This window comes from Populus trichocarpa, chromosome 2 (genome assembly GCF_000002775.5).
Source record: "Populus trichocarpa isolate Nisqually-1 chromosome 2, P.trichocarpa_v4.1, whole genome shotgun sequence".
Taxonomy (NCBI): Eukaryota; Viridiplantae; Streptophyta; class Magnoliopsida; order Malpighiales; family Salicaceae; genus Populus; species Populus trichocarpa.
Genome location: NC_037286.2, coordinates 16,848,176 through 16,866,008, shown reverse-complemented (window position 1 = coordinate 16,866,008; position 17,833 = coordinate 16,848,176). Strand labels below are relative to the sequence as shown.

Here is a 17,833-nt window from a genome sequence, read left to right as displayed (position 1 = left end):
TTCATAGGTGGAGAGTGCTAGTTGTTTTGCCCCATATGACTTGTTGATGAATGCAATGAGGTGTCCTTTCTACATTCGGATTGCCTTCATTCCCTAACTACTAGTATCTGTTTCCACAATAAACTATTTTACCAAATTTGCAATGCCAACACTAGTGGATTAGTCATAACTTATACCTTTGATGTGATTGAAGGTTGTAGTTGCATCTTCCATCCACTTGTAGGAATTGTTTTTTAGCAAATTAGTTAAGGGTTTACAGATAGTGTCATAACCTCTTGCAAATATCCTATAATAACCAGTGAGACCTAAGGATCCCCTCAACTGTTTATTGTTGCATAGTATGTCCCATTCCAAAATTGCTCTGATCTTCTAAGAATTAGCTGACATCCTTGCTTCAGAAATAACATGACAAAGGTATTCTACTTAATTACTACAAAAAAACACATTTGTTGGCCTTAGTATATAGCTTGTTAGCCTTCAACAACTCAAATACAATCTTTAGGTGTTCCAAGTGTTCTGTCATAGTGTTGTAGATAAGGATGTCATCAAAGAACACAATAATAATTTTTCTCAAATAAACCCTGAATAGCTCATTCATTAGACTTTGAAATGTTATTGTGGTATTAGTTAAGCCAAAGGGCATGATTATGAATTCATAATGCTCATTATGAGTCTTGAATGTTGTCTTATGAACATCCTCATGGGACATTCTTATTTGGTGATAACCAGATTTGAGGTCAGTTTTAGAAAAAAATAGTTGCATCAACTAACTCCTCCAAAAGGTCATCTATTAAAGGGATAAGAAATTTATCCTTCACTGTGAGTTTGTTCACTGCCCTATAGTTAATGCACAATCTCCATGACCCATTTTTTTTCTTTATTAGGACCACTAGAGAAGCAAAAAGGCTATAATTGTGCTGGATGATTCCAGAATCCAACATTTCCTTGACCATCCTCTCAACAACATCCTTTTGTATACTTAAGTGTCTATAAGGCCTAAGGTTGACTGGATTAGACCCTTTCTTCAATGGTATATTATGGTCATGACTTTTTAGTGGTGAGAAACCCCTAGGTTCCTTAAACAATTCTTGGTAACCCACTTTTAAAGCTTTAAAATCAGCATTTTTATTAGCACAAGGTTGTAACATAGTAGACATCAATTGCACTTTTTGGCACTAGTCCTCAATGAATCTTAACATGTATAGATTAATTTCAAAAACTAATCTAGTGTTGTTCAATAAGCCATTTAGTTCCTTGAATCTAACAGCTTCCACTAATACTGAACCATCTCCCCTGAGAATCACTTTTTGACCTTGCCACATAAATGTTATCCACATCTCTTCATAGTTGCAAATGATAGTTTTCAATCTAGCTAGCCACTAAATTCCTAAGACCATATCATAATCTTTTAATTTCAGAATAAAAACATCAGCCACAAATTCTACTCCCTGCATTAACCATTGAGAGTTTTTGCAAATTGAAATGCAGGTTATTACTACACCATTTGCTACTTGAATAGTTAGGGGTTTGATATTGGTGAGCTTATAATGCAACCTATCAGCTACTTGGGTGCTGATGAAATTGTTTGTGCTTTCAGAATCCATAAGGATAAACAATAGATGTTTGTCAACCCTCCTAGTGACTCTAATAGTGTTTAGGCCAGTAACTCCTTCTAGAGCATTAAAAGATGTATGAGGATTGTGAGTGTTAGCCTCAAATTCATCACACCTTCCTCATTACCCTCTTCTTATAATTTAATAACTTATAATGAATAAAGCTTGTTTTTCTTACACTTGTGCCCAAGCGCAAATTTGTCATCATACCAAAAATAAAAGCCTTTGGCTCTCATTTCACCCAGGTCTTTATGCATTATAAGTCTAATGGTTCTTGTGGTATTGATGGGATTATGGGTTGGGGTTAGTAAAATGCCTATATGGATTGGTTTAGAGATGTCGTTGTGTTGTGCATGTAAGTTTTTGTTGTAGCTAGGTGGTGGGTAGTTCTTGTTTTGGTATGTGTATATGGCTAAATGGTAAGTTTATTTGTTAGGAATAAAGATGTTTCATGGGTAAGGGTGTTATCATGTAACATGGCTAATGTGCAAGCTTGTTTTAAAGATTTTGGTTCAAACATCTTAACTAAGTTTTTAACCTCTACTTTCATCCTCCCAATGAAAAACCTCAAGGTATTTTTCTAAAAAACTTCAACCATATTCCAAAGAATATCAAAATCCTTGATGTAAGTTTTGAAGTTACTTTTCTGTTTCAAATCAAATCCTCTAAAGGATTATTTCCTTCCCCCCTAAATCTACAACATAAAGACTCCATATACTCCTGTCAAGACACTTTTTTGTCCTTCCAAACTTCTCATAAAATTTTGATACCAATACAAGACCATTTCACTTTATGAGGCCAACTTAAGTTTTTTATGTTCAACATCAAAATACTGATTACATTTATAAATCCACTTATGAACATCTATCCCTTCAAAAACAGGAAACTCTTGTTTTGGTTTACGTGGTTTATAAAAAGAAGGTGTGCCTTTATTTGGCAAGTTGAACTTGGCAAAAGAATCCTCTGTAATTGGGTATTATGGTGCATTGATGGTACTAGACTTACTAGTAGAGAGTTGAGGCTTCTACAATAATGTTTCCACACTATAGACAAGAGCATCTATAACTTCTTTAAGCTCCGTGAATCTTACATTGGTATCAACCTGTATATCATTAAGCTGCTATTGGAGTTGGTCATATTTTTGTGTATGCTCCTGGTTGACAGTTTCGTCCACCTTCCTAGCATCTTGGAATCTCATCTCAGGTGGCATAGTGAGAATCCAAATATGCTTGCTCTGATACCACTTGGAGCAAACTAAATTCTCAGATTCACAATTAAGAAATCATAGAAGAATTAATGGAAGAAAAAAAGGCATAAAGGATATAAAAGCTACTTGAGAATTCATATATTAGCCTTGAGGAGGGGCAACTATTGCAAGTGGGGAATTGATAAAAGAAGGACACAGGAAGGATTGGCCAGTAAAGGAAGAACTGACTGTTGAAGTAGTCGTTATGTTAAAATTATGTGTATAAATAAAACAAAGACATGTTTAAGTGATGCTATGCGTTTTAATTAACTTTTATAGTTGCCACATGTGGCTTAGGAATAAATGGCTAGGCGATGAATTCTAGATTGATTATCTCTGCTTATAATCTTTTTTTCTATTGTAACAGACGCCATAAAAAAAATTGATGAATTAAGTAGTACTTTAAGGAATTCGAAGATTCCTTTCTCTCTCTCTCTCTTACCTTATCTAACCTTCTCTTTTTTATTCTTCATGCCTCTATTCTTCCATTAATTCTTCCGTGATTTCTTAATGGTGAATATGAAAATTTAGTTTGCTTTAAAACCTTTATGATAAACCCTTAATCAATCACGATGCCAATGATCTTCTTAATAAGACAAAGAGATAGAGAGATTGAGACTGAGAGATTGAAAAAGGCAGAGAGCTTGGGGCGGTTGAGTTTAATAATACTGGGTCTGATAATAATCGAGTAATCAACTAGCAAACGCTTTATAATTACTACTTTTGGCATTGATTTCTCAATTGATGTGAAAAACATGTAAAGATTGAGAGAAAAAAATATACAGAGAATGAGAGGGTGTGAGAGTAGAGACAAAGAGAGCTTGAGGGGCTGGGTCTAATAATTGCATTAGGGTTAGATCAAATGAAATTTTAATATTTATTCTAGGTTCAAATTGGTTTAAACAGGTTTGATTCAGACCAGTTCAATCAATTTCAGTCTTTTAGAATCAAAACTAAACCAAATCGAATTGTTTTTTTTTTCTAAATGGTTTATTCAATTTTTTTCACAGTTTAATTTTTTTAATTTTATTAGTTTGTTGGGGTTTTTTTGCATGATTTTAGGTATCTTTTGTTTTTACGGTGAAAAAATGTTTTTTAAAAAATTAAAATATATTTTTAAATTAATTTTTTTTATATTTTTAGATTATTTTGATAATGCGAAGAAACACGAAGGCATAAGTATCATAAGTATTATGAGTGTATTTACTATGGATTATTTTTGTTGTGCTCTCCTCCCTCGAAGCTCTGGCATTATTTTATAGGAAGCTTTTAACTATTTTATTTTTTTCATTCTTTTTGGGTTGCTTCCCAATAATTGAAAAGGTATCTTGTATCCATTGAACTCTCTCCAATTAAGGTTTTCTAGGATTCCCTTTGTATCATGCTGCTACAATACAGCACTACAGATTCGTATCAAGGACATTGGCCTGCTCTGCTGTGCTTACTTTGCACACAACACAGGACCCCAAGAGCATGAATTAACCCCGAGAACAATGCTTATGTATTGTAACTTGTCATGTGTGTGCAAGAATTTAACAGGCTGCTCAATTGGACCAATCATGTTTTCCTTTTAACAATGGCGAAGTTTGATCTTTTTTTCCCCTGGAAAGCCTAAAGCACCGTGAATCTTGCTATAAAGAAAAAACGGATCACTTGACAACAGAGTTGGAGGCCAGCTCAAGCAGAGAACAGGAACAGCACAAAATTTGAGTTAACCCAGGTAGGATGGGAAGAACATAAAATCAATGCATGCATTGTTCATCACAAGAGCTCAACGGCATGGCCGTGAAAGTTAAAAGATACTTCTACAAGTGGGGATTCCTCGATTCATCTGCAATCTGCGGAACAGACGAGGACTGTATTACCAAGCATGGTAGCAAAACTAGCTCTCAATATTGACGATTTTCTAGGGCTGAAATCCAACAAACCATAGGATCTGCACTGTGCAGTTGATGATGAAAAATGATCTCTAAACAGTTGCGCCGACTTGGCTAGGGGATTGATTCCCTGACTTGTGAAAATATAATTCCAGATAGAAAGCCAAATTTGATCCAAAACGAAAGGTAGAACAAATAAATACAAATACTTGAAGCTATTTATCAAACTGAGCAGAACCAGGAGGCATGCTATTCACAAGGGGGCAAGTGAATAACAAATTCTCAAAGGCAGAAGTCCCAATTCAAGTATCAACCAATTTATTGCAGCAAGAACCACAGTTGAACTATCTTCAAACTATTCCTACTACAACACCTAGCAGCTCCATTTTGGAAAATTCATCAGTGGTAGGAATAAAACCCTATTTCAGGGAAAATTTCCTCTTCACCACCAAAACAATGCCTTGCCTAAGCAAATGCACCCGTACAAGCTGTGGCTGGAGTTGCTTCCAGCTGTTTCCTTGGAGCACTGTACTTCTTGGTAATGAATCTGCAAAAGAACAATAATATAAGATGTTATCATAGCAGTTTTTAAGAGATTAAAATGGTTACTCTGATGGAGCCCCTACACATCTACCATAAAAGAAACAAAAATAAGACAACCTCGCAGAAATTGAAGCAAAACCTGGTTTCCCTATAATTTATCTCATTTTTATGCTATGTTCACACCAATAAAATGCCAAAAAAAAAAAGTATTGATATCAACAAAATATGGAATAACAAATGTAGGCATACAACTTGTATGTTTTTTCAAGTTACCTGAAGAAATCCCGCCACATCAACTCAAACATCAACCAGTTCATTCCAGCTCCAGGTGAACTGCTACCACCACTATTGTGATTTGAGGCAGCAGAAATTGTTCTATCAATAAAATAATATCATTCATGAGCGCATGCTTTCTAAATGATATTGAAACAACATTCAAGAGGAGAGGAAATTAAGAAAGAATTTTAGGGCACACCTTGTAGCAGTCTTTTTAAGCTCATCAAACATGGAACGGGCAGAGACGCATCCCATTGTGAGCCATGGAGAAATTTTGCAGGAGAAGTTTGCACCGTATATGCTTTCATGGCTGCCACCCTTGGGAGGTTGTGCTTGACACTCAGCTGCAAATTTGTTGAGCCTCTGTAGTGCTTCAGTCTCGCCTCCCACCATAGAAGCATTTGCAGCTGCCTTTCCATCCTGCATTTTTATTAAAGGACAGCATCATGAGTGCAACCAAAAGTAATGATAATAAGATCACAAAGCATTATGTTTTGGATAGATGGTTCCTGGAATATGCGAGACGAGCAGTTTACATGAGGAATGGTAATCAAACAAGGTAGCAATGCAAACAGACAACCACTTTCAAACAGTCTAACCATTTTTAAAAATGAAAACCTGGGATTGGCAAGTATTCAGGCTAACGATGCAACAAGTACCCTGATGTCAACAATTCAGATTACATGATTATAGCATTAAAAGGCCAAATTGATCTACTAAATAAGCCCTGTTTCCATCCATCACTCACATGAGTCATAATTGAACATCATATTGTTAAAACATAAAACCTTTTCATTTCAAGTTAAATCCTAGCCATCTAGTCAAAGTCTGATTTCTATTCACATTCTTCCTACCAATAAACCGTCATCATAACTACAGTTTTCAAAACAGAAATTTGAATGATCATAAAAAAAAACAGTGAACAATAACAACATCTATAACATAATCAAAGCACACAAAAGCATAGCAAAAGGACAGTTTTAACTGAACCTGAGCTGGGTTGAGACCCAAATCCAATAAATTTGGGATATCCCCAGGCTCCACATCTCCTCTTGAAGGCAAACCCTTTAATTGATCCAAAGTCTCAATGGTCTTCCTAATCTCCAAACCCTGCACTTTCTCCTTGAACCCACCATAATTCGATGGCATATCTTCCAACTTGAAAGGCAAATCATCCAAATGATACAAGGTACTTCCCCAAAAGTACTTAACCTCAACTCCCTCATCTTTCATGAGCTCTTCGATCTTCTCCTCCGCCTTAACCTCATCATGAGACACCTCTCTATGTGCATACACAGCATCAGCTCCAATAGCCTTAGCCAATTCAACCAATACAGTCTCTGGTCTCCCAACTCTCACCACAAGATCAGACCCTCTAGCCTGCAAGTTCTTGCGGAGGTCAGAGACCGATTCAATCAAGAAATTGGCACGATAAGGCCCAGTCTTGTCAAATCCAGAGGAAGATTTCCCATAGTCTCTCGGGTCAAAACAATAAACAGGCAAAACAGACATAGAGTCATTGTTGGCAGAGTTGAGGCACTCATTGTCATGGACACGCAAGTCATTGCGAAACCAAACGATGCAAGCTCGACGAGTTCCGGCAGCATTGGAGGGGTCGGAGGGGCGGCGCGGCCCAAGAGTGAGAGGAGTATGGAGAGGGTTGGCAGAGATGGTAGACTTGAAGGAGAGTTTGGGAGAAGAAGTGGAAGAAGTGAGAGAGAGGTGAGTTAGAGAGGTGGCTTGAGTAGGTATCTTAGCCTTGGTTGGAGGAGAGGAAAAAAGACTAGAGATTTTGGGTTGAGTGAAAAAATGGGTGGGTAAGATTGTGGGAAGAGAAAGAGAAAGAGAAGCAGTGGCAAATGGGGATGAAGAGACAATGGCAAGTTGCTGCTGTTGGTTTTGGTCTTCTGAAGTGGATTCTGGGGTGGTGGTTTCCAGGTTTTGAAGATGGGGATCCATTTTGGTTTGGAGAAAGAAAGAAGATAAGCTGTTGGGTCTGGTTTGTCTTTGCGTTCTTGTCACCTTACAAAATGGTTTGGTTTCAAAACGCTATTATTGTATGGTTGTTTTTAGGAGCCCTCTCCACCTCTGTCCTCACTCCTCACCTAACATTTCCACCGTTCTTTTGATTCCCAGCTGGACTTCTGATCTCGAAGGGTGTTTTGGTAATTATGCTCTTGGCTGGTTTGCTGTTGTTGTCAAGGTTGTCAATTCCGTTCCGTTTCGTCCGGAATGGCCGAAACGTTCCATACCAATTCAAAAAACGGAACAAAACGGAACAAATTTCATCTCATTTTAAATCTCGGTCCGTTCCGGATTTTTCGGCTAAATTCCACCCGGAACGTTCCTGTTTCATTCCACATGTTCCGTTCCGCTCTTGAAAAGCCATTGAATCAAATTGAACCTTGTTCAATTTAATTAATTAAACCACCCAATTATAAAAAGTTCTTTTTCATTACAATTTTCAATAACAATGATATTAATAATAATATTGAAAATTATTATTACTATTTTCATTAACAATGATATTAATTTTTTAAAATTAGATTTATCATTAATATATATGGTTTATATTCATGTTGTTTTTTTCATGTTTATACTTTGTAGGAATTTAAGCAAAACAAAGGATGCTTTAGATTCAATTAGCCTTGATAACATTAACCTAACTTTATATTTAAAATATTTGTGTTAAAACATTTTACTTTCATAATATTTTGATATTTTGTTTAAGTTGAATTACTTTAAGTTAAAGATCTATTTAATCTTGACTATTTAGAAATATTTAAAATTTTAAAATTATATTTGTTTGGCATTGTGTTTGTATTGCATAATTTATAATTAATTTATCTTGAATTTGAATTATGTTTGTTGAATATATATATATATATATATATATATATATATATGAACAGTACAACCTCGAAACGGCACGCCGAAACACTCCGAAACTGAAACATTCCATTCCAATTGAAAAAACAAAACACCTACCGAAACGAAATTGATAACCTTTGTTGTTGTTATGGGCTTTACTTGCGGCTCAGATATTTTTATTTTTATTTTTATTAAAAAATTATATATAGTGATCTTTTTAATGTATTTTTATAGTTTAAAAATTTTAATTTTAAATAATTATATATATATATATAGTTAAATAAATCAAGAACTGTGTATGTAGATAAATAAATAAAAAATCATTACCAATACATAAAAATAAAACTTGAAAAATTGAGATAGAAGTAGATCAATATATTTAATCTTAAAATACGAGATATTTACCTAAAAATAACAAAAATAAAATTTTGTATCCAAATTGAATTGAAAAAATATCGAGGTGTTGAAATTATATAATATGCGTAATTTTAAAGTTCAAGGACCAAATGTATCTTTTGTGAAACTTATAGTATACTACTTATGTTTGATGTTTTTTTCATTTCAGTCTGTTTTCTTTTAATTTCATTTTTTATAAGAAGTCAAAATTAATTAGTCTTCAATTAGGACTAAATCACCAAAAAAACTTAAGGATCAAATTAAAAAAATATAAAATTTTGCACAGCTCATTCATAGTAATGTATGAGAAGATAAACAGTGAAGCCTTGCACAATGAAAAACCCATACCTTTTAGAGTAATACTTAATAATTATTGTATTTGAAATGTCTATTTTAGAGTGAGGTAGATGTTGTGTTTTAAAGTGTTTTTTACTTATAAATATATAAAATAAAAATATTGTTATTATTTTAAAAAAATTCATTTCAACACTAGCACATCCGAACAATAAAAAAACACTAAAAAAAATAATTTAAAAAAAAATCAAATTCAAATTCAAAAGTAAGCGCCTATTTGGGAGTAAGATAAATATTGTGTTTTAAAGTGTTTTTCGCTCACAAATGCATCAAAATAATATTTTTTTTATAAAAAATTATTTTTTATATTAGCACATCAAAACGATCCAAAAACACTAAAAAAATTAATTTGAAAAAATCAAATCCAAGAAAAAAAAATGCTTCTTTTTTATGCTTTTAATGAAATACAATGGCAAGTTGCATTTTATTAACAAACAATATCTTACTAGTAGGGTTTGCATAGTTTCAACTTGCATGTTAGAAAACTCAAAAATTAACTTTTAAATAATTGTTATTTTTTAAAAAGATTTTAATAAAACATAACTTTCTTTTCAACCCACATTGTAATTATAATTGCAATTATAGTCAAGTCATAGCCACGAAAACAAGTACAATCAAACATCTAATGATTAACCTTAAGTCTTCACATTCATAATATCTTAGGAGACCATTCATATTTACAATGAATTTCTTTCTCGCATCATTTCCTTTCAAATTCTAAATGACAACATAAAGAATAAATAACTTATTATCTATTCATCCGAGTCAAACCCAAGATAAACTTAAAAGATTTAAATACATAATTTGTGACTATAATGGCATGTTTCATCATTAAAAAAATAAAAAATAGATCCAGGGGGGGGGGGGGGGGAAGAGAAAAGAAAATGAAAAAAAAATAATAAAGCAAATGTATCTTAGGACTCCTAAGATAGTGATTTGTTAATATAGTGTTCTTGTTTATGGAGAAATATATTAACATTAACAAGTATGGTAGAAGAGTGGTGAAATACTATATATCACTCTCTATCCTCTCACATTTCATTATTTTTAGTCGTGTTGTCTTGAAAAATTTCCCTTCTTGGTCCCTCTAATTTCCGATCATCAAATTTTATATTTTTTCAATTTAATCCTCATAAGTTACTTTTTTGTTGTTCTTGGATTTTATATTCTATTTAGATTGCATGTTATCATGTGTGCTTGGGAGTTCGAAGATTGTTTTCAAATTAAATGATTAGTTAATTTTACATGCAAGAATTTTTAGTCATTGCCAAACACAAAATTAAAAGAATAAAGATCAAAATTGACATTGACAAAACTAACAGCCTTTTTTTCCAAGTGTATTGTTCAAGATACATGTAAAGCTACACTTTAGTCCCTCAATTATTATTTATTTTATATTTGTCCCCTTATGTTTTTGGATTTTTTTGTCTAGGTTCCAAAGTTTATTTTCATGTTTCAGTCCCTGGATATTAAGAGAGGAGAGAGAAAGTTGCCAGAAAATTGAAGAAGCAAGAAAGCTCTTGGATTTTCAGATTATAGCTACTAATAACTTTGATTTTGATGTTTATGAATTTGGCTTCGAGAGAGGAATTCAACGGAGTTAGTTTCCATTTTCAGTGATTAAAAAAATGGTTTTTAGGAGGTTTTTGAGGTTCAAAATATTGGATTTTAATTTTTTGATCATAAAAAACAGCTCTAGTGACCAAAAAGGATGGTAAATAGACAACACATTGTTTATTCAATAAGGCAATGCATCATTTGTCTATTTAAAAAAAAAATAAGGGAGCATACAACATGTCATCCATTCTTTATGAGAAAATAAAAATCAAACATGCAGGCCTAGGTATGCTTGGGTTTTAATGTGGACCAAGTGCGAGAGCCAATTTTTCTAGCCCATCCACTCTATATCCTTCAATTTTTTTTCTCTCTGCATTTTATAATTATCAAATTATGTCATTATTTTCAAATAATATTAATGTCATTTATAGTAATATTAACAATTGCTTCTTGAATAATTATATATATAACTATATTTGTACATATGAAATATCTATTTTTGTACTTTTTATAATTTTTATATATCTATGTAAAAAATTATTAATTCATTATTTTTGGTATTTTTTATCAAAAAAAATTTAATCATGATTTTTTTATTTAAAAAATAATATTTTTAAAACATATTATCGAGAAAAAAAAGATCGCATTAATAAGGGAAAGAAGTTTTAATTAAAGAGATACATTTTCTATATTTATTTCAAATCATTAAATTGTTTTTGAATATTAATTGCACTTCGGTCTGTATTCAATAAACAACATGACTAAAACTATATATTTTTGTTAGAAAAATATATTAATAATAGAAAGAGAATTTACACTAGCAATTATATTTTTTATACAGAATTTAAATTATTTCTTTTCTTATGAAAACTAATTTTTATTGCTATATAATTAAATAAAAATAAATAAAATATCACCTCGCATCACAATATCAAATATATTCATATGCATTATCTTTTTATTACGTTTTTTGAAGCAAATGAACGCAACTACAATAATAATTTTAAATTTTTTTTGGGGGTCTTAAAGATCTCATTAGACAATATAGGATACTTTAGGGTTTGTGTGAAGATTACTTAAAGATTATTTCTTTTTTTTTTCCTTAAGGTTTGATCAACTCTTCAAGGGTAGATTGTTGCAAAAGTCATCTAATTGTCAATCCTTTAATAGTAATCCACATGAGCTACAAGGTTAAAATTTTTCTAAAACCTTTTTTAGAAGAGAGATTGTTATGCATTGAGTGCTAAGTCTTTCTTTTATGTTTGTTCTTTTCTTTTTCAATTCAAAAAATTATAAGGCATAACATTCTATTTATAAAAAAAACCTGATAATTTTATTAATGAATAAATAGCACTTTGCTCCCTGAAAACAATATCACGTATATTATTTCAGGATAGTTTTAGAAATTTATGCAATCAAATCCCTAACTGATTATATATAAGTTTTAGAAATTGAAAAGTAGAATGTAATTAATTATCTAGTTATAATTTCTTACCAATGATTCTTATTATGTGTGATCCATTAGGTTCCTAATATTTGGGTCAAAATATAAAGCAAAATAGTATTAAATAAATTAAACAATTTAACTTATTATAAATTTAACAAATTGATTGATTTATATTTGAACATCAAGTTTATCATCTAACATTGTCTCATAATCTCTAAATATTAGAAAAGTCATATGTGATTTGATTTAACATTTTATTGACTAATTTCTTAGTGTAATTATTATCCTTTAATCAATAATATTCTGATTTAAACATTCGAGTATAGGGTGGGTCCACTATGTTAAATCATATTTATTTTCAACATCATGATCATTGATTATTTGAATAAGACTTGAAATTATTTTCAAATATTATTTCACTTTTCACAAGGATTTCTTAATCAATACTCCTTGATAACATGTTGAACATTTTTTTCTTAATTCATCTAGGATGATGAATTATCTCTTGATCACTCAAATACCTATATTCATTTTATGTATACTCAATATCTGCCCATTTATTACCATTGATTGAGACAATGTGTGGTCAGGATCAAAATATATCATTCCATATATAAGATAATTTAGTGATCTCAAGTTTAAGAATTATTTACATAGCTACCACCACATAAGTCTTTCCATAGACACAAGTAATCTCTCCAAAAAGAATTCTTATGCATGTTAGTTCAGTAAATTTGTTATTTAATAAGCACATACATATTCGTTCCAAGTATTACTCATACATCAACTCATGCGAACAACTACTTCCTTTCATAAAGAAAAAAAATATATAATATGTACTAGTTTCAACAACTTTAATTACTGTCTAGTTTTAACAGAGTATCATTGACCATAAATAGTTAGAAATAATATGCTTTGATGTAATAGAAATCTTCATAATTATAACTATTTTATAACTATTTTTTTTTTGTAAAATATTTTTGTCCAAATAACTCTATCTTTATTATAGACTAACTAATTAAACATAAATGAATATTAAATATAATAATATCTTTATAAATAATAAAACATATATATTGCATGAATAAAGTCAGTGCTACATGAATCACCTGATTGATTACAAAGCATATACATTAAAACTTTTAGCTTTTTACTTTAGTTTTTTAACAATTCTTTTCATAATTTATTAATTCATATTATTTTCATTTTATTTTATTAAACACCAGCATGAACTTTTCGATTCTCAATTAAAATGATGTCAAAACATGCATTATTGTTGTGCATTCTTTTTATGCGTTAAAGATTAACTTGGAAACCCTATTGTATTAGAAATACTTGGCTAATACTAGGACTTAAACAAATTAAATATTCATAATTTATAGAAGATGATATGCTAGCAAACTTAGTTTCTGCATAGCAAGCGGAGTTTTGAAATTCATCATCATAGCTCTATAAGCTCTAGAAAATGGAGTGTCGCCAAACTGTAGTGCTTTCAACGTTACTGAAGCTTTTTTTTTTTGGGTTTCTAAAATTGTAAAAGAATTTTTTAGCTTGGAAGAATTTATAAAACATATATATCATTGTTGGGATACACCGATTTGGATTAGTTCAGCATAAAACAATAATTTTCATTTAAAAAAACATTGAAACAATATTATTTCAAAATTAACCTCACGAACTGGGCTCTTATTCGAGTCTTTTGTCGACGCATCGTGGGAGGGTTTGGTTCTTCTTGAAACAACTTTCGTTGTTATTTCCTGTAGAACCGCAGCAAATAACAACGGGGGAAAAATCATTTTAAATTGATGAACATAACCATATTTATTAATTACATGAGCTTGCAGCAGTAAATACGAACAACCCATCGCGTGATTTTTAAAGTGGAATAACACTACATTCAAACCCAAAATGAAGCTCCATCGTCCCATGCATTCATTCTTAGTGAAACAAAAAAGAATGCATCGAACAACCTTTAAATGAAATGACAGGATGTTTATTAGCTATATATAATTGAAGCATTAGGCATGAAAATGGCCACTGCTACTGCTAGCAATATCAGTCAAACTGAAGATCGCGCCATTGATGATCTCACCGAATAATAGTGAGAGTACTCAGGCTGAGCGAATAATGAATATTCTAGTCGGCCATTGATGATCTCACCGACAAGGTAACACGGGACAAGAAATAATAAGAATTAAAGCCGGGAAAAGAAAGAAGCTTTTAAAGAAGAAGCTGAGAAGAGAAAGTAAAGAAAAAGAAGAAAGGGGATTGGAGATATGCAAAGTCTGCAATATTTTCATTAATCATCAAAAACTACTTAACATTTAGAAAAGTAGGGTATTAATACTAAAACCATAACTAGAACAAGCGATTGGGCTTATGACCCACTAAATAAAATACCCAACAATAATTAAATCAAACCCAACAAATAAAGCCAAATTAATAAACCTCCACTAAAAGTTCATATAAATTAAAACAAAAAACATAAGTTAAAGCTCAATCTCTCAATTGTTTGGGCTATCATCCATCGTCTATGATCATACGCGTGCATAAATAATATTCCGGGTTCGGTGTCCCCGCCAATTCTCCGGGGGTTGGAAGAACTCGACCCCGTCGAGTATAGGTCAAGGCAACTCCAATAACGCTCTCAAAGATAAGGATCAAGCTGTTGTGATGTCTCTCTGATAATCTAAGTATAGTCTGAATCTGGTCGTCGAGCCCATATACCGGGATTTGCTGAAGTTCACCATCCTTGGTAAAAACAACTTGTGCATTCAAAGTAGCATTAATATGTTCCTTTTGTGCCAAAGATATGGATAATGAGGTAGTGGTATCAAAAGAAGCATCAGGAATATGTTGTATTTTATAAATACTGAGGTCTTTCATGTTAAAAGTAGAGCTAATATCAAAGTTTAATGGCAATTTAATGACATAATTATTTGATTTAATCATTTGCAACATTTTGAATGGTCTAGCACTACTTACTTGCAATTTATAATCGATTTCCAAAGGACACCGTTTAGGTCTAATCTGTATCATGAAATAATCTCCAACATTAAGTGCATTATGATACTTAAGTAAATCAGCTCGAAATTTGTATTGTTCATTACTTGCTTGAATTTGCTTCATGATCTCAATATGCAAATTATGAACCCTACATGGTAACGACTCAACTGACTTAGACATCCTATCGTGAGGAGATATAGGAAGGTGTTCTATAGGCTTCTCAGGTTTGTAACTATGAACACTAAATGATTGAGGGTGTGGAATGAGACAAACATTGTTTGAAACCTGTTTAGATATGGTATGGACACAATCAAGTAAATTAGGATTATGTTCATCTTCCTCATCACGTGCATGAGGTAAGGGGTCAAGAAGTTCAACATGTTGCTCTAAACTTATGATGTGCTGGACACCAAGCATGTGCGGTGAGGAATCAGGTAATTTAAGAGGACTTATATCATGAGACTCTTTTAAGACCATACTTATCTCTATAGGTGATTCCACTGAAGAGTTCCCTAAAACTTCCTCTACCATTAAAGCAGACATATCAGACTCTTTCTTAACCTCATTCTCAAGCTCATGTGGACTCATTGTGTTGGGTCCCTCTTCTTGCACATCCTTGTCATCTAGGTCACTAAAATCCTCAAGATTAGGCTCATACACTTCAACACTACAATATTCCTCTTTACCTATATTCTTATGTTTTTGGATGATTAAGAGTTTAGAGGTGCAATCTAAAGAGATATGGCCAAAACCTAAACAATTAGTACACTTAACCTTTGAACTCACTTTAGACACTTCATTGACAACTCGTTTGCCCTTATCTTTCTTACAAAGTTGGGCGCTACTAGGATTAGATCTGTGGGGTGGAGCACCTAACAAAGAATCACTACTTCTAAATTGGGACCTAATAGGGATACTATAAGAGTCTTGACAATTCTTTCACTGATTCTTTGTGACCAACTTGTAGTCTTTAACTAAGGTATAAGCTTGGTCAAGGGTAGATACACCTTGAAATACAACTTCTCTTCTAAGATCATCTTTCAAGCCTTTATAAAATCTACGCAAAGTCATGGCTTCATTCTCTCTTACGGCACATCTCATCATGTAATCGTTAAACTGTGTTATATACTCATTGATAGACTTATTTCCTTATCTTAGATTGTTCCATTGGTCTAAGAGTTTATTCCTATAAGACTGGGGTAGATACTTCTCCTGAAGGTTTTGTTTCATTTTGATCCAATCAGTTATAGGAAGTTTACCTCTCATCTCTAAACAATCTTCAATTTCACTCCAATAAGTTTTGGCTTCACCAATAAGCTTCATCTTAGCAAATCTAACTTTTCTATTATCAGACAGGTTATGCCACTCAAAGAATCGATCCATATCACGAATCCACATATCAAATATCCAAGGGTCATGACAACCATCAAAAGTGGGGGCTTCTATTTTGTTATGGCTCAAGACTCGCTCATCAAAGTCATCGTGTTTAGAGTAACCTAGATGATAGTCATACTGGTGGCGCTCAGAGTGAACTTGTTCATAATGATTATTCTTGTGATATTTATTGGTCTTTGAGTGCCTTATTCGAAAACTCTCTTGGGGCTCAATTCTTTTAAACATGTTGATTACCTAAGTTTGCAGTGCCCTTTAAATGATCATAAGAATACGACTAAGGGTTGAGTTTACGGTAAGTGTAAACTTAAGTTTGGACACTAGATGATCATGACACAAAAGCATGCAACACTCACTTAGAAATGAAATTGAGATCATAAAAGGTTCTTGCAAGTGAAGTCACAATACAAAAATAAAGCTAATTTTTTTTTTATCTTTTTTTTATCCTTTCTTGTTTCTTAAATGTGGAGATTAATCAAGAACAAATTACACTAATAAAATTGTAAGCATGTAATACTAGATTCTTAAGTGTAAATGATTAATCAAACACGATGTCATAAGCAAGAATTCATAATTATCAAATAAAATAAGATATTAACTATCACTGATGAAAGAGGTTGATGAACAAAAATTAACAATTAAAATGCTAGGTGAGATTTTTTTTTATATACTTTTTTTCTTTTTTTTTTGGCACAAAAAGAAATATTAATGATAATTTCGAATACTAAGTGCAATACCAAAGAGGTAAAATCAACAAACTAAAAGTAGAGTTATTTACCGATCAAGATTTAGCTGTGGAATTGATCACGGATGGACCTCAGATTATGTGGCAGCTGACGTGGCAATAAGCGATGACATGCTGATGCTGCTGACGTGGCATAGCTGACTGAACTGATGTGGCTCCAGACTGCTGGCGTGGTGGATGACGTGGATCCAGAGGGCTGGCGTGGCGGATGACGTGGAATGGTTAATTAATTTTGCCTCCAATGTCTTCTGTGCTTCAATCCTCTTCGCTGAGTTTCCTTCTTGCTGTTGTTGGCGACGAGGCGTGACTGCTGATCTGTTGATACTGCTGTTAAGACGTCGTCAGGGCTGAAAGACGAGTTGTGGTGGCTGCGGTTGGTGCTACTGCTGCTGCTGGAGGGTGTGATTTAGTGGTGGCTGCGGCAGATGGTTTGTAACGCTGTTTTGGGTTGCTGAAGACAACTCTGCTGTGGTGGCGTTGCAGGATTGTGGAGATAACAACTCGGTGTGG

General features: G+C 32.6%; 1 protein-coding gene across 1 annotated transcript; it reads right to left on the bottom strand.

Moving 5' to 3' along the window:
* Window positions 1–4,871: 4,871 nt before the first annotated feature.
* LOC7478844 (blue-light photoreceptor PHR2) lies at window positions 4,872–7,643 on the bottom strand. Its single transcript, XM_006386675.3, has 4 exons — window positions 6,546–7,643; window positions 5,755–5,975; window positions 5,553–5,654; window positions 4,872–5,283 (listed from the first exon to the last, which is right to left on the bottom strand). Exons 1-4 carry the CDS (start codon window positions 7,512–7,514, stop codon window positions 5,202–5,204), a joined length of 1,374 nt encoding a protein of 457 aa, XP_006386737.1. The 5' UTR covers window positions 7,515–7,643; the 3' UTR covers window positions 4,872–5,201.
* Between the last annotated feature and the right edge of the window lie 10,190 nt (window positions 7,644–17,833).